We start from the raw sequence: 23,226 nt of genomic DNA, 5'->3' as shown, positions 1-23,226 counted from the left end.
AAGGCAGGGAGAACAGTTGGTTCCACCGCTGCTGTTAATGCAGACGAGAGATGAGGAGGATTGGAAATAAAGGAGGACTTGTGGTCTTGGAGGAAAAGGGACACCGTCCTGAGGTGGATGGCCTCAGGGTAGGTGAGAGATGATGAGTCAGCTCCTGTTGGGGTCACGGGCGAGTTTTGGCCCAGAGGGGTTATCTGCCTCTCAGAGCTCACTCAGCTCCTCCGTAATAGAAGTGGGAGAACACGCACACCTATTCTGGAAATGCGTGCCTGTGTCTTTGGTTCTGGGCATGCTAAGATGACTCCATGTCACAAAACTTGCTTTGAAGCAGGAGTTCAGATGGGCCATTCCTGAAACCCCTCATAGCTCCTGGCATGACTTTTCCACGATGCATGTTGAGTAAACATAACCCAGACATGCAGGTAAATCCTATTTGCAGCTTCCTGACTTGCTACTCACACTGATCTCCTCAGGCACCACTGGACACATGGCAGAGACAAATCTCACCTTGGTGACCCACTTCCTCCTTATCGCGTTCACCCAACATCCGGAACGGGCAGTCCCTCTTTTCCTCTTGTTTCTGAGTATCTATCTCATCACTCTTTTGGGGAACTTGGAAATGATCATTCTCATCCGCATGGACCGCCGGCTCCACACCCCAATGTACTTCCTTCTGAGTCACCTCTCCTTCATGGACATCTGCTACTCGTCGGTCACCGTTCCTCAGACCATGGCCGTGCTGTTGGAGCACGGGGCAGCCTTATCCCATACACGCTGTGCAGCTCAGTTCTTCCTCTTCACCTTCTTTGGTTCCATCGACTGCTACCTCCTGGCCATCATGGCCTATGACCGCTACGTGGCCGTGTGCCAGCCACTGCTCTACGTCACCATCATGACACAGAAGGCCCAGCTGGGTTTTGTGTCTGGGGCTTACGTCGCTGGTCTCTTCAGTGCCTTGGTGAGGACAGTCTCAGCCTTCACTCTCTCCTTCTGTGGGGATGGTGAGATCGACTTCATCTTCTGTGACCTCCCTCCTCTGCTGAAGCTGACCTGTGGGGACAGCTATACCCAGGAAGTGGTGATTATTGTGTTCGCCATTTTTGTCCTCCCCGCATGCATGGTGGTCATCTTGGTGTCCTACCTGTTGATCATCATGGCCATCATGAGGATCCCTTCAGCTGGAGGCCGGGCCAAGACCTTCTCTACCTGCGCCTCCCACCTCACTGCAGTGTCCCTCTTCTTTGGCACTCTTATCTTCATGTACCTGAGAGATAATTCTGGCCAGTCCTCAGAAAAAGATCGGGTGGTGTCTGTGTTCTATACGACAGTGATCCCCATGTTGAACCCCATCATCTACAGCCTGAGGAACAAGGAAGTGAAGGAGGCACTAAGGAAAATTCTCAGCCGAGTCCAGCGGTCCTAACTATTTCCGGCCTTGGAGAAATTTTAGGGTCACCCACTCAGTAGTGCCACCATTCTGGACCCTGGTTATAGCAGGTGAAATGTTCAAGAGAAGATCTCATGGTACACAGCATAAAGAGGACTGAAACTTTCAGCTCCAGGGAGAGGAGAGAAGAGAAGGAAAAGTTAGGCCGAGAAGAGACTAGAACAAGAGCTATAACACTGAGGACAAGCAGCAAAAGAATCTGAGATTCAACCTTGTGTCACCCAAATGAGGCACACCTCACCCGTCTGTGATTACAGAACAGAGTGTATTTACTTGGCAAAATTTTCTATCGAAGATTTATACCACATAGAAAAATTGAAAATAATATATAGTAAACTCCAAATACTCAGTACTTGGATTCTGTAATTGCTAATATTTGGCTATATTTACTTCAATACATATGGACAATCCATCCATTAATTCATCAATCCATCAATTCATTCATCAACCAGCCTTGTGTTTTGAATAATTTCAAGATGAGTTGCAGACATCAGCATTATCCTTCATCCTTACGCACTTCAGACTTAACGTCACCAATTAGGAGTCAATATTTAGATTCTACTTATTTTTAATGACCAAATTAAGGTAGTTTGGTGGCACAGTTAGTAAAGCTGACTCTGCAGAATGGAACCTTCAGATCCTGGTAGTGGTTCCCAGGGATGCCTCGCGTGAATCTCTAGATGCTCCCACCCATGACAACATGCCTGTCAGTTGCTCTCCACACTGGAAACACACCCCGTTATTTCTTCTACCCCACCTGTCCCAAGCTCCCTAGTCATGTTGCAGGCTTGCGTATCCACTTGTTGAATTTATACTATTCCTACTGCCCATAGGGTATCACATGCATGGACTCTGTTCTCAAAGCTTCTGTGCACAGGGAGGTAAATTATTGCCACATTCCCTGCAGGGTGGTGGGAAGGCATCCCAGTCTACCCTGCTTCTCTGTGTGCTGCACCCGCTCAGCCTGCTCCCGAATCCTCACAAAGTGTATTAATCCTTGATCTTCACATTAAACCCACGGCACTGGAAAGCAACAGGTCCCACCTACTCATCTTTTGTTCGTTTTCTTTGTTCATTTCCAAAACTCAAAGTCCTTCTTTCCCTGCCACCTGAAATACCAAATAAACTAGATCCCAGTTAAGTGAATGATGTGGAGAATTATAGGAGGTGGAGGATGACCGTACCTGAGAAACAGGATGATTCTAAACTCAGACAGACAAAATAGTAACAGGAAGAAGCAGATTTTATGATAGGTGGACGATTCAGAGAACACAGCACTAAAGGATACTCAATTTGAGATGGCAAAGTAAAATAAAACACATAGAAATCTTCAAAGACATGTTTATTTTAGAGGAAAGGACATTTAAAAACAAATGTTATAATTTTTAAAAGAAATACTTTAAATTTTTAATAGTGTTTTGTCTGAGTATTAATGCTCAGGCCACAAATGGATAGGTCCATTAAGGGGCATGATTAATGTATAGTTCAAGTGTCATGTGACTTTCCCTCCTTGTTATGGTTGATATACAAAATGTCCCCAAAAAGCTCATGTGTGAGACAATGCAAGAAAACATAGAGGTGAAATGATTGGGTTAGGAGAGCCATCAGGGCAGTAATCCTGATACAGTGACCGTGGGCAGGTAGGGTATGTCTGGAGGAGGCAGATCATTGGGGTTGTGCCTTCTGTTGTTTATATTTTGCTGTGGTGAGGAGAGCTCTTTCTGCTCCCTGGTGGCCATGTCCTGAGCTGCTTTCTTCTACCACACTCTTCTGCCATTACGTTCTGCCTCACCTCAGGTCCAGAGCAAAAGGACGCTGCTGTCTATGGCCTGAGACCTCCAAAACTATGAGCACCAAGATGAACATTTCCTCCTTTAATTGTTCTTGTCAGGTCTTTTGGTACAGCATGAAAAAGCTGACCAAAACACTCTTGTTTAAAAAAGACAATATTGGGTCTTCATGACAAACAGCAGTACACTCAAGAGTTATTTGGTCCCTCGGAATCTACCAGAAGGCAGAGGGTACACAAAAATGGAAAGGGAGTACCAAGAAAATAAGTTGCCAGGTCAGAAGACACAATTTACTGCCTCCTTCTGGTTAAATTACAGCAGACACTTAAAGACTTCTATTCAAGATGGAAGGCTTAAATGAGAAGGTTGTAGGAACTTGATCACAAAACTGCACATTGTAGGGAGGACTGCATATACATTTTTTTCTATAAAGAGAGCTCAGGGAAAGTTGAAAAATGCATTATATTTATGTATGAAGGGGGAGATGAGGTTCAATTAGGAAAACATTAAGAAGAGTTGGTAATAGGGAGGTCACTGGGTTGTCCCTTGGTTATGGTGTTTGTATTAACTTACATCTTGCTATACAATGTGTCAAACTTATTTAAACAACCTGTGGTTGTTTTTATTCAGTTGTTTTGATTCTAAAAGTCCTGCTTTAATAGAAAATGCATGGCTGCTGAAAACTCATTAATAATCTGCTTTTGAATTAAACGTAGAATCAGCATAGGATCCAGCAATACCAGTGCTGGGTGTATATTTAATGGGATTGAAATCATCGTCTCAAACATATAACCACCCCTGCCTCCATGTCCATTGCAGTCGAGGGTTGGAGACAACCCAAATGTTCAAGGACAGTCGAATGGGTACAGGGATCCTATTCAGCCCCATGAAAGAAGGAAATCCTTCCATTTGTGACAACATGGATGAACCCAGAGGACATCATGCTCAGTGAAGTAAGCAAGTCACAGAAGACAAATACTGCAGGACTCCACCTATGTGAGGCCTTGAACATGGTCAAACTCGTAGAAGCAGAGAGGAGGATGGTGGTTCCTAGGGTCAGGAGGAAAGGGGAATTGTTTGATGGGAATAGTTACAGTAGGCAAATACGCAAGACAAATAAGTTCTGGACAACATAGTACCTACAGTTAATGGTATGATAGTATATACTTTATACTATGTTAAGAAGAAAGGTCTTAGCATAACTGTTCTTATCACCAGAATACCAATCAACCAACAAACAACAAAACAATAAAACATAACAACAGCAACAGCAATAAAACAACCCAGACTACAACAAAAAAGAAAGCCCAAAAAAGAGCACAAGAAAAATTTTGGAGGTGATCCACCTCGACTATAGTATTATGAGGACATTTATATGTCCAAACTCAGTAAAATGTTTACATTAAGCAATGCAATGTTTTTGTGTTCCCGTTGTACCTCAATAAAAATTAAAATTCTGCTTTTGGATATGCATGCTTAGGGAAAACTAGGTTATTCAGATCATCTACTGGGAGGTTTCAAATGTGGCTATAACATCTAAAAGGAGGATAAAAGATCTTCTGATGAGAAAGCATGGAGATCAAGCTCAATGGGGGGATGGTGAGTGTGGTGCCACATCTGCTCCCTGCCTGTCTCACATCCGGTCCTTGGATGGCTCCTCACATCACCTTCCTCAGGGGTCTGCCAACGTGCGGTGCCCTCTAAGGACAGCTTCAATTTTAGGCTCAGATCTTTCAGAAGCTGTCAAAGAAGAGGCTTGTTGGTGTCAGGTCTCAGAAGACACACCTCCTCTCTTTTACTGAGATATAATTGAGGCGTTCTGAGGACCATACTACTCGGCCTAAGAAGTGGAAGAAAAAAGGCCACTGTCCTTCCAGGGAAGTGCAAACCAGCAGGTTTTATTTTAATTTGGTGGCAGAAGATGTGAGCAATGTGACATGATTCTGAGGTGCCAAGAGAGGGCGTGGTTCCCTTCTAAATTCCTTTTCTTTGTTTCCAAATCCTTTGCTTGAAATTAGTCTGCTTGAACTTTCCTGGAGAATGCAGGATGTGGTAGAAAGAGAGCTGAGCGATAACCGCTACCAACCAGCTGTGCATCCTTCCATAGAGGAATTCCCGTGTTCTGTATGTCACTTTCTCCATCTGCAAAATGAGGCAGAGGGTTGCATAAAAGAATTCTGAGGATCCTTCTTTGGTCTGAGATTTCATATCTCTATTGGGGATTTTTATTTAACCCACTCTGGGGCTCAGCCCTACATGACAGGCAAACACTCTTCCACTGAGCTACATCCCCTGCCCTCTGTTTGGACTTTAACTTTGATGACATTTAAGTTTCTTGAGAAGGGACCTAGCATTAAGCATTGCCAACCACAAAAGGATTGCCTCAGACCTCTTTCCAGGGATAGGTTTGGATGGAGAGTGAACCTATCCCTATCCCGCTTGAGAACCAGGCAAGTAAGTACAGGAATGAAGACCAGAGAAGATGGAATGCCCAGAGACAAAATCCCCACCTTTTTCATTCGCTCTAGGAAGCCAAGCACAAAGCTCAAGGAAATAACCCAAGCATCAGTGGTCTTTCCAATGCCTTGTTGATGGCAGACAGGAGTCAATCATGAACTGTTTAAGCACCAGTGGTAGATCTTATGGCTCTGCCACCTGTTACCTCCCTCAATCTTTGTGCAACCACCACCTCTGTGGGATTCCTAAAGCACAGGGCAGTGACAATTTCTCTGATCCTCTCTGCCATTTTGTGGTGAAGATCTATTCTTTTGTGTTCCCAGAGCATCATCTTTCTAATCTTAGAAATGCTCCTTCCTTACTTCTAACCAACTGGTTCACATGAGTACTTCCATCTCCCTGTAAATATCATCCTTCTAGTCTTCACGGATTGGCCAACATTGGGTCAATCACTGTCCCCCATTTCTTGGCCTTCTGACATCTGAGAACTTCCTTGGGATTTTTGTTTTAACTTGGCACTATAAAAACTGATTTTAAACTTCTTTGTGGTAGAAAAGCAAAGACATATGAACTAGGGGAACAACCAGAGGGTTCCCCCCAACCCCAATTTGTGGAAGAAGTAGGTTTAGGAAGAAAATAAAACTGATATTCAACAGACAGTTTTGGACAAAAGAGAAATTGCTTGATTCAGGAGTTCCTGGTCTCAGTTGTAACCCAGGCTTAGCTCCATCCTGACCCATCCTCTAAACGATGTTGAGAAATTTCAACTAGTGAATTTAGGATCTTCCAGGGAATTCTAAGTGTTCAAGTTATGTTACGTGCTGGGCTTCTGTCACTTGCAACTAAGATCTCATTAAGAAACCCAGGGACGACTGGTCATTCTCCCTTCAGTCTCATTCTCCATGCCTTGTAAAGTGAAGAGTTGGACTGGATTCCCAGGTTCCTTCTGACTCCACCATTCTGAGAGGTTCAGATATGGAGGTTCTGAGAAAATGTTGAGAAAACTTATAATGAAACAATCGAAGAAATTTGTCTTGGACTTTATACCTCTGGGAGTATTTTGAGGTTAGGGGGTAGTTATGCATAGAATTGAATTAAGATCATTTAATATGATTATCTGGTCATCTTTATTTGAGGCATCTGCTCTATGTGTGAGCAATAAAGGCCCACTGAGTAAAGTACTGGATTACCAGTCATGGATGACAATCAACTTAACTGAGCCAACCACTAACAATCTTCCTATTTGATGGTCTGGAACAGTTTGCCTGTGCATTGGAAAGCCTGGGTCATTTGACCTCTAATATTCCCATTAGTTCTAATGGCAGTGAGAACCTATAAAAATCCTGCAGTTCTAGAATATATAAAGCTAAGGCAGGAATACCAATAACGAATTGAGAGCGAAAATTTTGCAGTAGGATAAGTCCTTCCAAAGTCCTTCCAAGGCAAATTTATAGGTACTAAATGTTCCTCAGTCTTAAATTGGCATGCAATCCACCCAAATATAGATGGGGGAAGATAGTGACCATGGATCATAGAGGGAAAGCTGAAGATATGTCCTTCTTACATCCTTCCTAGTACCTCCTCAAAGTCACAAGCCACGACTTTTTGGTTCCAAGGAACAGGTATCCACTTGAAGTAGTTCAAGTAAAGAGTTTTTTGGAAGAAGAGAGGATTATTCTTTGCAAACAACTCAGATCAGGTCTTGACCTTGTCCAATCAGCTATGGCTAGGAAGGTGAGACTACATGTAATAAGGTGGGTCTGAGTCCTTGCCATCAGCAGTGGCTGTGGATACTCTGCAGAAAGAGTAGGTACCCAGGCAAGTACCCAAGAATTTCCCATCACTACCTGCTTACCTATAGCTTAATGCCATCTCTAAGCCAAGACCTTTCTGTCCAAAAGTCTAGAAGGAAATTACAGACATGCTAGAATCCCTCAACCATTTCCTCACATGGAACTTAGAGACCTCTTTGGGAGGGTTTGCAGTGTGGTAGAGGAGTTAAGAGTGCTCATTCTGGGTTGGACTGCAGGGTTCAAACCTTTTTTCCTCTTTCTGTGGGAATATTGGGTATCCACTTAAACACTCATCTCCTTTAAATGGGGTAATAATAGTATGTAAGTAATATATCAATCAATCCATCCATCCATCAATCATCCCTCTTAGGAGAATGAAGAGGCATATACATATATAGTAAGCAGTTAAAGTAGTCTTTGCTATTATTATCTTGTTGTTATTATTTCCCTTCCAAATTTTGGTCAGAGTTGTAGGTCTCGGGAAAAAAAAAATCATATAAACTTCTTTTACTTTACTTTTATGGGTCCTAATACTCACAATGTGAGGTTCATTTTCTAGAGCTGGCCACATGGTGGCTGAATCAGCTTACTAATCATTTTAAGTTGCTTTTATATTTAACCTTTTAAGTTCATTCAAAGTTTCACTGAAAAAGAATAATTGTGTTTATTTATGTGTTTTGATCAAAATGAATGCTGTGGAAAGATTCAGTCAACTTAATTAAGGTGAATTCATTTAACTTAATTCCATGCTTCCTGAAAACAGGGATTCCAGTAGCCTCTGCAGCCTGGGGAGCGGGTGGGTGGGTCCAGTGTTGTTCATGAAGTAGAACTGAGGGACTCAGCCATGGGACCACCTCCTGATGGGAGAGGACATCTTTCTTTCTTTCTTTCTTTCTTTCTTTTTTTTTTTTTGCAGTACTGGGGATTGAACCCAGGGTCTTGTGCTTGCAAGGCAAGCCCTCTGCCAACTGAGCTATCTCCCCAGGCTGAGGACATCTTTCTTAAAGGGCAAGGTGGTGTCACTTCCATAGCTCCTGGGGGACCTGTCTGGAAGGGTGTTGTTCCCCCCAGCTCCCTCCCAATTCCTTTCCCAGTAGGAGCAATTACTCTTGGGGGAACCAGTCTCACAGAGACCTAAAGGAGTCAGATCCTGAGATGAATCATTAGGAGAGGCTGTTTCTTGGTAATTGCAGCTTTGCTCTTTAACTTGGGACAGTTTCTGAGCTTCTTTAGAGTGGTACTGCCTAAGGAGCATCCTTCCTTAGAAAGTCTGGTTTTGTGGGATGCTAATAAAAAGGAAGTTCTGTGACTAAATGCTTTAGAGAAATGGTGGGTTAGAGAACATTGATGAGGTTTCTTAATTATAGGACTTTACCTATCTTTTAATGTGCTATCATTCAATATGCCTTTCCATGTAGGAATATAACAATGTGGTCTCCAAGCTCCAGATGTTCCAAGACACCTGGGGGTATGCAGGAGCCTTCTGTTAGTTCTAAAGTTTGCTGCACATTGTAATCACCCCGGGACTAAGAAAATACTGATGTCTGCCCCCTATACTCAGGCACTCTGATTTAGTTGTTCAGAAGTACAAATGGGTTCCTGGGATTTTTTTTTTTAATTAAAAAAAATTTTTTTTTTTTTTTTGGTACCAGGAGTTGAACCCATGGGCACCTAAGCACTGAGCAACATCCTCAGTCCTTTTTATTTTGTATTTTGAGACAGGGTCTTTCTAAGTTCTTAGGGCATCACTAAATAGCTGAGGCTGGCTTTGAACTTGCAATCCTCCTGCCTCAGTCTCCTGAGCTGCTAGGATCACAGGCACGTGCCATTGCATCTGGCTGGGCCTTGGGATTTTTAAAGCTCCCCAGGGGATTCTTATGTGCCCTGAAGTCCTCTCGTCTTGAGCGTCTTCTGGATGGGCTTAGTTGACAGAGTGTAGGCCCACTTCGAGTCATTGGTTTGCTGCCAAGAAACTTCCTGGTTATCTCTGTATCTAGGTTTTTAAAAATTTTATAAGACAGGTAAACATCAGAACTCACACTGACTCTTTCAGTTCTCCTACAAGGAAGGAAGTCATCATGGAGACTTCAGAGCCACCAGGCTCTTCAAGAAGGTGTCTATCAGTTTCATTTGGGTTAGGGCACACCTCACAGAAGGTCAAGCAGGGCAAGAGTTCTCAAAATGCTTCTCCAGGCACTGTCTCTGGAGACAGGTTTTGAGGACTGACTGCATCAGGGCACGCCCGTTAACAACCTCCATTCCTGCAACCTGTGAAGATGCACGGCCCCAGGACCCATTCTGTGGTGCTCTGCTATTCACACAGCAAACTCCCCGGGGAACTCTTATGCGCACTGAAGTTTGAGAACCAGAGCGCTGGTGGAGAGTATGGTCCCCATCAGGAGTGTCCCGTTTTTCTAAAGGACGTCTGTTCCCAGCCCACTCACGCCTGCCTCTCCAACATGCCGTTTGCGACGCCCCGTTTGCAAGGTTCTCCGCTTCTGCCGAATGCAAGCATTTAGCCGCCAGTTCCAGCATGTCCTGGTGACAGAGAGCAAAAGTGTGTGCCCGCTGAGACACAGGCAGCCTTCAAGGACAAAGCAGGAAGAAGGCAAGACTAGGAATGAGCCCCATTAGACCCTGCTGAGGGGTGGCAAGGGACAGGAAAGGACTTTGGGAGTTTGAAATTAAAGAGAAATCTTCAAAGGTATTAGAGACCTTGTTAGGAAGACACGAAATCACCTTCCCCTGGAGAGTCACCTCAGGAACCAATTAGAGGCATGAGCCGGGGCAGTGACTACAAGACATGCGACCAGCAAGGGCTAGGGCTGGAGCAGAAGAGCTGGGAGAAAGGCGGGTCTCCTAGCCCTGCTGTCTTGGGATGGGTCTGCAAAACATCCCAGGAAATGCTAGTGCCAGGGATGCATTACTTTGTCAAGGGTGAGAATTGGGGACAGAGGCACTGGAACAGAGGCACAGGTTGCTATGACTGTGCACACATGCTGCACCGTTGCTTACTGAAAGGGAACACAGGCAAGGTAATTTAGCCCGGAGAGGAAATGAGACTTGCCCAGGGTTTCCACATGTGATGTGGATGAACCAGAACCCACGTGTCCTCTGGATTCACAGGTCACCAGCAGAGGAAACAGCAAGCAAAGGATGAAGACACCAGCAAAGTGGAATCTGGGTAGGGACAGTTCAAGCCCGACTGAGGACACGCAGTATTAATTTCTTGTCTTTGTTATTATCCTTTTTTGGGTGAGCTCAGCATTGGCCTGACTGCAGCAGGTGCACTAGGTATTGAAACATGACCAAAGCCCTCCTTACAGCCTTGTGCTAGAACTCTATCAAGGACCCCCAAATCCATCAACCCAGACTCCTTCTTCAATAGCACTCAGACAGCATCGGACTGCGAAGGCATTACTGCTTCCTCCTGATTTCAAATTTGGATACTGTTTATTATCAAGTTTTTTCCTTTATTAGGGTCTTTTGAGAAAAAGTGAAAAACATTTATGGAGCTTTGTTAGGAGCCTAAAGGAGCTTATGTTTGCTATTGGTTCCAAGGTTAATGCTAGTGTGTGTATATATTTATATAAAGCTTCAGTAAGCCAGCCAACTCTAGTGAGGAAAACAGCTGTTTGTTAAACATTCATGTTCTTAGACTGAGAATAGATTTATTCCTATAAGCAGAGCCCATTGCAGCTTGCTAATGATTTTTTTTTTTTTTGGTTCATGTTCTTTTGTTCATAGAATATTAATTTTCCTTCCTTAAAAGTTTCGTTTAAAATAGCCAACACACGCTTGTGGAGTGCTGTTTGCTTTTTTGATGTATGTTTGCATCTGTTTTAATCTATGCATTAGCTCCTAAGCAGGGCAGATAGGATGATCACCTTTTGGCAGAAGAAGAAATTGAGGTTGAGAGAGGTTAAGTGCCTGGTGTATCATCAAACGGCTTATTGGAAAGAGAGTTGCAAACATATGATCTGACTTGTAAGCTAGAGAATCACTTGCTTTCCATTCTCACACTAATAAAACCATTCATCCCTTGTCATATTACAGTGAATTCTCAACTTGCCTCTATCTTCCCGGACGGTGAAGTATGTTGGAGTTGAATGACTCCACGTTAGATGCTCAGTTTGAGCTCGATGACTTGAAATGACCTGAACTTCCCTGGAGGGGTCGCCTCCTCTGGCTCCCGCCTGGGCCCTTATAGGGGAACCGCTGCGTGGATGGCCAAGGTGAATCACACCTTGGTGACCCAGTTCTTCCTCACTGCCTTCACCCAGCACCCCGAGTGGGGGCCTCCCCTCTTCCTGGCGTTTTTGAGTTTCTATCTCATCACTCTGCTGGGGAACGCAGGGATGATCCTCCTGATCCACCAAGACCACCGGCTCCACACTCCCATGTACTTCTTCCTCAGCCAGCTCTCCTTCGTGGACATCTGCTACTCCTCGGTCATCGTCCCTCAGATGCTGGCCGTGCTGCGGGAACACGGCCTGGCCATCTCCCAGGCTCGCTGCGCAGCTCAGTTCTTCCTCTTCACCTTCTTTGCTTCCATCGACTGCTACCTCCTGGCCATCATGGCCTATGACCGCTACGTGGCCGTGTGCCAGCCACTGCTCTACGTCACCATCATGACGCAGAAGGCCCGCCTGGGCTTGGTAGCTGGGGTTTATGTGGCTGGTTTTTCCAGTGCCTTCATTCGAACAGTCTCAGCCTTCACTCTCTCCTTCTGTGGGGATGGTGAGATCGACTTCATCTTCTGTGACCTCCCTCCTCTGCTGAAGCTGACCTGTGGGGACAGCTACACCCAGGAAGTGGTGATTATTGTGTTCGCCATTTTCGTGATGCCTGCTTGCGTGGTGGTCATCTTGGTGTCCTACCTGTTGATCATCATGGCCATCATGAGGATCCCTTCAGCTGGAGGCCGGGCCAAGACCTTCTCTACCTGCGCCTCCCACCTCACTGCGGTTGCTCTCTTCTTTGGAACCCTCATCTTCATGTACCTGAGAGACAATTCAGGCCAGTCCTCGGAGGGAGACAGGGTGGTATCTGTGCTCTACACAGTGGTGACCCCGATGCTGAACCCCCTCATCTATAGCCTGAGGAACAAGGAGGTAAAGGAGGCAGTTATGAAATCCCTGAGCAGGTCAAAGGTTTCCAGAAGCCTCTAGACTGACCCCTGAAAAATGTGTCATTTCTGTCACTTCTCAAATATCACCTTCTCAGGAAGGCTTTCCTAGACTCTTCCCGTAAAAATCACACCTAATTACACTCTGACTTATTATTCTATGTAATATTTGTCATATTTGGACGTACTAGATGTTTTATGTGTTTGATATTGTCTGATACTCACAACTGGAAAGTAAATGACATGAGACAAACATATTTTCATACCAAGGGTCTAGCAAAGCATGGAGCACACAAAAAGCCCTCAATAAATGTTTGTTGAATGAATGAAGCATCAGCGTCTATCTTTAAATTCCATCTTCTTCAGTCCTTAGTTTCTTATCTGCCCTGTGGGTTTATCTACTTAATAAGTCTATATGTTTGAGCATCTGATGCACACATGGGTAGGGACCATGTGTGTCTTTAGTCACTAATATCTGCTGGCCCCAGTACATTCACGGGTACAGAAGTACTTGATGAGTTAGGCAAACATATTTGGAAAAATCATGAAGCTGTCTACAAAGAAAATTTCAGTTTTTATTCAAAGGAATTTTCCAGATCCCTTTATTTCTTCTGTTTTAGTTTCCTTCTTGGCTTCTGTGGCTTTAAATGCTAAGATAGCAACTAACATTTATTAGGCATTACCTTCCAGAAATTACAGGAGATTTGCTATAGGAATTATCTTATTTAATTTGCAGGACATCCCTATGAGGCATGTTCTTTTATTATTCCTGCTTTACAGGTGGATGAAGCACTTAAGCTTAGAGAGGTGAGTCATTTTCCCAAGGTCAGCAAGCAAATGGTAGAGTGAGACTTCCACCCAGCCAGAGTCCGAGCTCTTAATTGCCATACCTACTGTCTCTAGCTGTGATCTACTGCCTGTTCTAAATCACTCAGCCCAGAATTTATTGTTATTGTACTTTTCTTTTCCCTTTTACCTGGTGGAGAAAAGGTAAAAGTTTAATCTCTGGAAGTAGAAGACAGTCAGCATCATTCATTTTATAGCCCCAAAGTGCTAGTATTGTGTAATGTGACTCTGTGTGTGTGTGTGTGTGTGTGTGTGTGTGCACATGTGTAGCTGTGCATGAGAAAAGGAGGTGTGTGGATTGAACAAATGGCAGCTTCCAAATTCTAAAAGGAGAAGATATTGGGAAAAAAATTGTGCTGGTGGCTGAGAAATTGGAATTCACCTGTTAGCTTTTGTGTCTTTGCACAAAGCACCTAAAAACTGCTGAACGGGGTGAAAGCAATCCAACATTTGGCTTTTTTTTTTTCAAATATCAACTGCTGTGTAAGTGTTCCCCCAACACACCAGCTTCCGTAGCGGGTGTTAGATGTGTTTGTGTTGTAGAAAATCTTAGAATTTGGTACTGATGTGTCCCGTTTATTACTTCTTAGCTGTATGACTTCAGATTAGTTAGTACCTTTCAGCCTGCTTCTCATCTGTGAAATTCTACTTACAGAGCACTTACCCTGTGCTGGCTTTCCGTGTATCTCATTTATTCTTAAAACAACTTGGTGCTTGTGGAGAATAGAAGCGTGCTTATTAAGCTCCTATACCCATCAATAAATGTTACTACGATGATTGTTCACACTCCAGAACACAAAAAGCTGAACTATGGGCCTCTTTATTTTAGAACTGTCTCAGACAATCCCTTCTGGGCCCATGAGCTTTGGATGTGGACCCTTCTAGAAGTGGAGAGTTCACTAATAATTTTTAAACTTAACTTTGAAGTTAATGTATCCTAACCATATGCAAGTTACTATGCTAAAAGCTTTACATGAATCATTGATTTTAGTCCTAGCAACTGTAATGGAAAATAATTATTATTGACTCTACTTAGCAAAAGAAAAAACCCACTAAGACCAGAAAGGTAATGTGACTTAAATGACTTAACTGAAGTCATGCAGCAAGGAAGGGGCAGACCGGAAGTTTCTGCTCTGAGGCCTCCCACTCCAGAGCGCCTACTCTTAACTGATATCTGCCCACCCTTTCCATTCTTTCTCCAAGGTCCCACCTTCCTGTGACTTTCTTCAGAGTTGTCTGGGTTTCATTGAGCTCTTGGTCTCAATATTCTGTCACTGTGGACTATGGTGGGTACAGTTTTGGGACTAACATAAATTTGAAGTTCATGAAACTTATCAAGGTACCCCTGCAGGTCACTGTGGAAAGTCTGGGGGTAATTTCAGCTCCCTCAGAAAGAGCAGGATTGGTTCAGATGAACTACGCCTACCAAAGCCCTCCTGGAATGCCTGTCAGTCAAAGCTTTTTCCAATAAACAGTGAATCCATATGGTGCCACCATTCAGTCACTAACCTTGCCTTCAAGTCTTCTTTTTCAGTCTTAAGGAATCATTGAAGGAATTTGAGATTACTTTCCAAATGCAATCATTGCTATTTCTTACTATTTAATAGCATGTATAAATATTAAATTGAATATTTATATACATATATAATTCATTATTTTTGATTCTATTATAATCATCATAAGAGCTACTCAAAGGGTGTGTCTAAAATCCTTTCTGATTTTCTGACTTAAAAAATCACTTTATTGAGATTTAATTGACATGCAATAAATTTATATTTAAACAAGTCACTATTTGGTAAGTTTTAACAAATGAATATACTCATGAAGTAGTCATCAAGATATATTTGCCAAGATAATGAATACATACATCATCCTCAAGAGTTTTCTTGTGTCCTACTATACTTTATCCCACATGACCTTTCCCACAACTCTTTCTCCATATCCCAGAAAACACTCATCTGCTTTCATAATACAGTAGTTTGAATTTCTTAGAAATTCATGCAGATTTTGTATGGAAGGAATAATGTATAGCTTTTTTTCACAGCATAATTATTTGAAGAATCACTAACAGTGTTGCATATATATATCAACAATTTACTCCTTATTGCTGAGTATAATTAAATCATATGGATATACCAGGTTTGTTTATCTTATGCATCTGTTTATGAACATCTGGATTGTTTCTGGTTTTTGGCTATTATAAATAGCCAATGGAGAACCTTTGACTGGAGATATACTTTCACCTCTCTTAAGTATGTACCTCGGAGTAAAACGGTTGGGTCATAAAGGAGATGTATGTTTAACTTTCTAGGAAACTGCTGAAATGTTTCCCAAAGTATTTGTATCACTGAACATTCATATCAATAGTGCCAGCAATTTATAAGAATTCCACTTACTCCAAATCTCACTGACCCTTAGCATGGCTAGACCTTTTCTTAAAAATCATAGTAAGAAAAGATAGCATAAAATCTACATCTGAACAAATTTTAGAAAAAAAAAAAAAAAGCCAGGAGGGGTGGGGAATCAAAAAATGGGGGAGAGGAATCTCATGAAAATAGGGTGATCAGTGGAACAGAGAAAGGGGATTGATGGGAGGAAGGAGGGACAGGAAAGGGAGGAACTGTGGAATGAAATTGACCAAATGATGTTATGTACATATATGAATATACCTCAGAGAATTTCACCTTTATGCATATCTATAAAGCATTAAATAAAAATATAAATAAATAGAAGGAAGACCGGCAGTGTAGGTAAAGGGGAACAGAGAGAGCTAGGAGGGGAGGGAAAGAGGAAGTACTGGGGACTGGACTGGAGCAAATTCTATCTGATGAATGTATGATGATGTCAAAATGAATCCTAATATTTTATATAACTGCAATGAACTAACAAAACATAAAAGTATATGCAAAAGTATTGTAAGCTATAAGCACAGGGTTTTACAACAGAGTTCCAGAATGTATTCATGTTGCAGAACCGAACTTTGTAAATTGAGCGACAATTCTTGATTCCTGTCCCCACCACTAGCAGCCAGTGTTATACTCATTGCTTCTATGAGTTTGATGGTTTAGATACCTCATGTGAGCAAAATCATTTAGTATTGTCTTTCTGTGACTGGCTTCCTTCACTTAGCCTGATGTTTCAAGGTCCATTCACATTGTTGCCTATGACAGGATTTCCTTCTTTGCTGAGACTGACTAGTATTTCACTGTAGGTATATAGCACATTGGATTTAACCCTTCACCTGTTAATGGGCATTTAAGTTGTTTCCACATTGTGGCTACTGTGACAAATATTGCAGTGTGCAGATTATCTCTTTGAGATATTGATTTCAATTCTTTTGGATACAAATTCTATTTTCAGTATTTTGAGAAGCTTCCACATTGTTTTCCAAAGCAGTTTCACCATCTTGCATTCCCACCAAGAATGCACAAGAGTTCTAATTTCTCCACAGCCTCATAAACATTTGTTATCAAGGTTTTTATAACAACATGATGGCTCATGTTGGGTTTAGTTTGCATTCCTCTGGTGGTCAGTAAGGTTGAGTGTCTTCTCACACACCTGTTGGGCATTTGTGAGTCTTCCTTGGAGAAACATCTGTTGCCCACTAAAAAATATTTAATGTAAATATTTAAGTGACAAATAAAGATAGTATATATTCAAGGAGTACAGTGTGATGACTTCACTGAGTTCCCTTTGCACATTTGCCAAAATCAGTTGTTCACGTATGCATGGGCCTATTTCTGGACTCTATATTCTGTTTTTGTACCAATACCTCATTCTGAACACTAATGTTTCTTGATTTCAATTAGTGTTAGTCCTTAAACTTCATCTAATCTCCTGGTCATTTCAGTTATTCTATGCCCTTTGAACTTCCATGAAATTTTTAAAACCAGTCTTTCAATCTTTAAAAAAAAAAAGTCTCTTGAAATTTTGATTGGAATTGTAATGTTGAAAAGAAGTAGTGGGGATATAAACTCCTGTCCTGTTCTTGATCTTAGAGGAAAGCTTTCTGTTGTTCACCATTCATTATGTAGATTTCTCATCAGGTTAAGGGAGTTCCCTTTGATTTCTAGTTTTTTTTTTTTTTTTTTTCTTTGTGGTGCTGGGGATTAAACCCAGGGCCTTGTGCTTGCGAGGCAAGCACTCTACCAACTGAGCTATATCCCCAGTCCTGGATTTCTAGTTTGTTGAGAGTTTTTTTTTTTTTTTTTTTTAATACCAGGAATGGACATTTGGATTTTTTTCATAAGGTCTTTATGCATCCATGGAGATATCATTTTTTTTTATTTTTGTTTATTTGTATTTGAATAACACCGTTTGCTTTTGGAATATATAGCCATTCATGTATTTCTGGATACTCTATACTTGGTCATAGTGTATTATTCATTTTATTATGAAAGAAAATAGATGATGTTTCTGATCATTCTTTGGTGGTTAAAAAGATCACAGATGATATTGCCTAAAGCTGTATGCCAATTTAATTACATTTGTTTATTTTTAAACATTTCTGATTGACACATATTATTGTACACATTTATGGGGTACAGGTTGATATTTCCATGCATGTTCTGTTGTTCACCATTCAGGATATACAGATCAAATCAAGGTAATTAACATTTCCATTTCTTATCACTATTTTGTGTTTTGAGACTGCAAACTCCTTTCTTCTAGTTATTCATAAAATATATAATAGGTCATTGTCAATTATAAAAGAATTTCGTGTTCTGAGTCATTGACAATCCTCCATTAAAAGGAGAATAGAGCAAGTGAAAGGAAGACAGAAGCAAAGATGCGAGATGCATCTTCTTCAAATCTCTTCTGCAGGAGTCAGTTTCATTTCAGTTTCAATGCTGAGGTTGCAAGACAGCCAGGGTTGATAACAGACCCCCATCATGCACAACCTGAGAAATGAATAGTGGTGCTCCGTTTGTGCTCAATGAATTGAAATGCATTTTGCTGTCATGTGTAACTAATTAGAACTAAGAAAAAAAAAAAAAAAAGCAAAAAAGAAAGTATTTGTAACAGTGGATTTGAAACAGTTTCTTTCTTCTTAGAAAAATCTATTTGTCTTTCTGGGCACTCAGTTATTCTGTTCTTAAAGGTCAGAGTCTTCCAGGGCTTTGTCATACTCTCTATCTCTGGTCATGTAGGTGATTTCATTCAGTCTCATGACTTTAAATACTTTAACTATTTAAGTAATATAAAATTCCTTGCCATGCATGGCCTATAAGACTCCATCTGGATGGGTTCCTAACACCTGCATGGCTATCTCTGCTCCCTTCTCCTCACTCACTCTGTCCTAGGGCTATCCACTGCCTGTCCCTGGAGAAACCAATCCTGTTCCCAGGTAAGTATCTTCAAGCTCACTCTTTCCTTGTCTTGGATCTTCTCTTGACTCACTGCCTTGTTTTATTCATTCTCTGCTCAAATGTCTGGTGGAAGTGTCTTCCAATGCTTACCTGAATAGGCCTTCCAACCTATTTCATTATCTTCCCCCAACCCTGCTTACTTCTTTCTGCCTTGTAATACAGCCATCGTTCATGCATTTACAAGCTCATTGTCTTGTGAACTATGAGCTAAGAGTCAAGAAAGCAGACACTGCCCTGCTTCCTTCTGACTCCCACTAGGTACTCAAAATTTTGCTGAGTGAGTATTTGCAGGCATTTATACATTAGATTTTATAGATCATTCATATCCAATGTATAGATTTTTTCTTCATTTTTAGGCACCCCTCTTACATTTGTACTAGTTGTAGTTAGATGGCAGAGGTTACTCTTAATTTATTGATCAGTCACAAATTGACTTTTCTCAGACATAGCTAGAGCAAGAATAGCACACAATTCATTTGACTGTGCGGTGTAAAAAGCTTACACTTCCTTAATGACATTCGTTACTAACCAAACATTGCCTTTGCTTATTGAGTCTTAAAACTCATGTAAAATTATTTTTAACTTTTCTCTAGTTTTGGAGTCCATCAAGGTCATAAATGGTGAGTCATTTGTTCTCTCTTAGTTCTGTGATCAGACTCAGACACTGGTAAATAGAAGGTTCTCAACAGGTGTTTGTTGAAGATGACAAATTGGAGTCTAAGGGTTATTCATACCTCTAGGTACAGATCTATACTTCTCTGTGAAGATTTGTCAAGGTTTTTGTGACTCTGTCTTCTTACCCACCTGTCTTCTATGTTCTAACCCTAATTCTAATTCATGTCCTTGAGAAAACTCCCATTTTGCCTATGAATCTATTTCTGGCCAAATCAGCTTTCTTGGGCCTCACTCCCTGCCTTCCAGATTCCTGAGGAATCTCAAAGTCAAAGGCAATAGAAGAAGAGGTCACAGAGATAGAGACCTGTGTGTTTTCCAAACATGAGTGCCTGATACTTTCACTAGAGAGGTTGTTTCAGCATGTCTATGACAGGGTTTGGGATGAAATCGGTGACATAAATCTTTTTTTTAACCCCAGGGACTGAGGATTTGAACCTTGGTCAAAGCCTTCTTGCAACTAATTGCTAAAATTGATGAGTAATCTATACTTGCTGAGGTGCACATGCACCAGCAAATGAGCATCGTCACACACCTCTGAGGTTCTGTGTGATTAACAGGGTTTAATGCCTAAAGAGCACCAGGCTTAAAGTTTTCCAGAACAGTGATGGCCCAATCATTCAGTACTGTCTCTTGACCATACATGAAACAACTGAGATATTTAAAAAGCATGTCTGGTGGTCAGGAGTTCTCCACTATACTGTTGTATGTGACTGTCCTATATCCTTTCTTAAAACTCAGTGAAATTGACTCAAGGGAACTTTAACAATCTGAACCCACACCACTGCATCTGACCAAGAAGAAAAGGTGTTGCAGGATCTAAAGATGTGAATTTTGGAAAATCCCTTCCCCCCAAGAAATTCTGATGCACAGGCAGCCTAGACAAATGACTTTATTTTATAGATAAGAAAATAGGCTCAAGAAGGGGAACTGGTATGCTTTAAGTTTTCATAGCAACCTGAGGACAGAGTCAGGACCATCACCAATATCTTCTATAAGCACAATTCCATGATTTTCTCTTGAAATAATTGAAGTCACCTGGAATAACATTTCTCAAAAGGTATTCTGTACAACATTAGTTCTACAAACCACTCTGAGATAAATGAGTTTCTGTATTATTAAATCAGTTTAGTTTTGAGAAGAGATGCACACTATTTTACCCTCATAGAAAATTACACTAACTAAAAACTCAGAGAAATTTGCTAGTTCATCGCATTTTGCTTCATTTAACTCAGAGTTGCCCCTAATTATTTGAAAGTGGAAATATTCCTTTCTACAACTATTAAACATCTCACTAAATAGAACCTTGGCAAAACATACTTTGGGGAAAAACTACCTAGAAAATATAGATTGAATAAATGATTAATAATAACTGGCTTCAAAGCTGCAAAAGCTAGATTATTGACATCACATGTACTGGCTAGTGTCTGAGTTATTAAAATTTGACACCAGAGTTTGTAGCAACATAGGTAGCAATCAAGATGTATGTCGTTGTTTTGATAAAAACATGTGTGTGGGGGTCAGGGGTCTTGTTTTCAAGACCAAACTAGGTGGGTCAGCACCAACCCCTCAGAGTTTGGAATAGAAGGCAGCTATCTGGAAGGTCATCCAAAGTTGAACCATCTCATTTATGTCACAAACTCTGGGTTGAATCATCCATCTGGCCATGGAGATCAAAGGAATCAGATGCTCATGGTATCAAAGGAAGTAACCTTTTTTTATTGATGAGCTTTCTCAGGGTACCTTTCATATCCTTGTTCCTCAGGCTATAGATGAAGGGGTTCATCATAGGTATCACCACGGTGAACAGGACCGCACCAATCTTATCTGTGTCCTCAGGGTGAGTGGACGAGGGGAAAAAGTAAACTCCCGCAATGGTCCCATAGAAGAGCAATACGACTGTCAGGTGAGAGCTGCAGGTGGAAAAGGCTTTCCACTTTCCCTCCGCGGAGGAGATTCTCAGGACAGCCTTGATGATGCACACATAGGAATAGAGGATGAGGGCAAAGGGGAAGCTGATAACTGATGAGCCCACGATCAATAACACAAGCTCATTGATCATCACATCTGTGCAGGACAGTTTGAGCAGAGGGGCCAAGTCACAGAAGAAGTGTGGGAGAGTGTTGCGGTCACAGAAGACCAGTCGAGTGAGCAGAAGGGTGTGTGTCAGGGCGACCATATTGCTGAGGAACCATGGAATGACTGTGAGCCACACGCAGAGTCTGGGACGCATGATGGACGTATAGGTCAGAGGGTGGCAGATAGCCACAAAGCGGTCATAGGCCATGACCCCCAAGAGGAAATTGTCAATGACGACAAACACAATGGAAAAGTACATCTGTGTGAGGCAACTCTCGTAGGAGATGGATTGACTCTTGGTCTGAATATTCATCAGCATCTTGGGGACTGAGGTGGAAGTGGAGGAAAGGTCGGCAAAGGAGAGGTTGACCAGGAACAGATACATGGGGTTGTGCAGGCATGAATCCAAGCCAATGGCCAGAATGATGAGCCCATTCCCAAGCACAGTGACCAGGTACATACCCAGGAAGAGCACAAAAAGGAGATGCTGCTGCTCAGCCTTGTTGGAGAGTCCCAGGAGGATGAATTCAGACATGGTGGTCTGGTTACCTTGATGCATATTTCTGTTAATCTGAAGAAAAGAACACAAAGTCTTCATATCCCTATAAGAAAACCCCAAATGGTACCCCTCAGCCATTTCAGTAAGTGGGGTACCTCTCCTACACCCAAGGAGAATGAGGTTCCTTCTATTTAGTAGAAGGGCTACTTAATAAGGAACTATCTCAGCAGTGCAGAGACTTAGGAAATGCCTTCAGAAAAGACAGCACAGGATAGATATTTCTCAATTAACGTGTTTTAAACTCTAACAGAATTCTGAATGTGATTTTTCCAGTTAGCTCTGAATATTGCTTAAATCTCACAAACTGAGGACCACAGATGAAGCACACCCCATGTTCCCCTATAAGAATTACTTAAAAATGAACAAACTCATCCAAAGGCTGTCTTCACTGTTCACTTCATCCTTTCAATCTAAGGAAATAGAATATTGAAGAGTGAAGCATTCAGGGAAGGAGAAACAACTGAACCTGAGAATCCTTATAGAAGCGTACTATTCACAATAGCTAGATTGTGGAACCAACCTAGATGCCCTTCAACAGATGAATGGATAAAGAAACTGTGGTATATATATATACAATGGAATATTATTCAGCCATAGAGAAGAATAATATTATGGTATTTGCAGATAAATGAATGGAATTGGAGAATATCATGCTAAGTGAAATAAGTCAATCCCAAAAAACCAAAGGATGAATACTTTCCCTGATAAGTGGATGATGATACATAATGGAGGTGTGGGGGTGGGGATGAGAGAAGAATGGAGGAACTTTAGATTACATAGAGGGAAAAGAGAGGGAGGAGGGGGCAGAAGTATGAAATATGGAGGAATGAGACAGACATCATTACCCTATGTACATGTATGAGTACACAAATGGTGCAAATCTACATTGTGTACAACCATAGAAATGAAAAAATGTACCCCATTTGTGTACAATGAATCAAAATGCAGTCTGTAAAAATAAAAAAAAAATTTAAAAAAGGAAGCGTATTATTGTGTGAATGCTTCTTCCTACCAGTTAGACGAGGACTCCGAAAGAACTGCTCTTGGAGAATGAATGCAAGAAGGGAAGACCCGAACTCTGCTTCA

General features: G+C 41.7%; 3 protein-coding genes across 3 annotated transcripts; 2 read left to right on the top strand and 1 right to left on the bottom strand.

Moving 5' to 3' along the window:
* The first annotated feature begins 487 nt into the window (after nucleotides 1-487).
* LOC124960192 (olfactory receptor 9Q1-like) lies at nucleotides 488-1,423 on the top strand. Its single transcript, XM_047518813.1, has one exon. It carries the CDS (start codon nucleotides 488-490, stop codon nucleotides 1,421-1,423), a length of 936 nt encoding a protein of 311 aa, XP_047374769.1.
* A 10,290-nt stretch (nucleotides 1,424-11,713) lies between these two features.
* On the top strand, nucleotides 11,714-12,658 carry LOC124960051 (olfactory receptor 9Q2-like). Its single transcript, XM_047518575.1, has one exon. It carries the CDS (start codon nucleotides 11,714-11,716, stop codon nucleotides 12,656-12,658), a length of 945 nt encoding a protein of 314 aa, XP_047374531.1.
* Nucleotides 12,659-21,192: 8,534 nt separating this feature from the next.
* LOC124959080 (olfactory receptor 1S1-like) lies at nucleotides 21,193-22,179 on the bottom strand. Its single transcript, XM_047517722.1, has one exon. The coding sequence runs from the start codon at nucleotides 22,177-22,179 to the stop codon at nucleotides 21,193-21,195; it is 987 nt and encodes a 328-aa protein (XP_047373678.1).
* Between the last annotated feature and the right edge of the window lie 1,047 nt (nucleotides 22,180-23,226).

This window comes from Sciurus carolinensis, chromosome 11 (genome assembly GCF_902686445.1).
Source record: "Sciurus carolinensis chromosome 11, mSciCar1.2, whole genome shotgun sequence".
Lineage (NCBI taxonomy): Eukaryota > Metazoa > Chordata > Mammalia > Rodentia > Sciuridae > Sciurus > Sciurus carolinensis.
This window is presented reverse-complemented; position numbering and strand designations above follow the sequence as displayed.

Coding starts and splice junctions, on each gene's coding strand:
- LOC124959080 (XM_047517722.1), bottom strand. CDS start 22,179: ATGAAGACTTTGTGTTCTTTTCTTCAGATTAACAGAAATATGCATCAA.
- LOC124960051 (XM_047518575.1), top strand. CDS start 11,714: ATGGCCAAGGTGAATCACACCTTGGTGACCCAGTTCTTCCTCACTGCC.
- LOC124960192 (XM_047518813.1), top strand. CDS start 488: ATGGCAGAGACAAATCTCACCTTGGTGACCCACTTCCTCCTTATCGCG.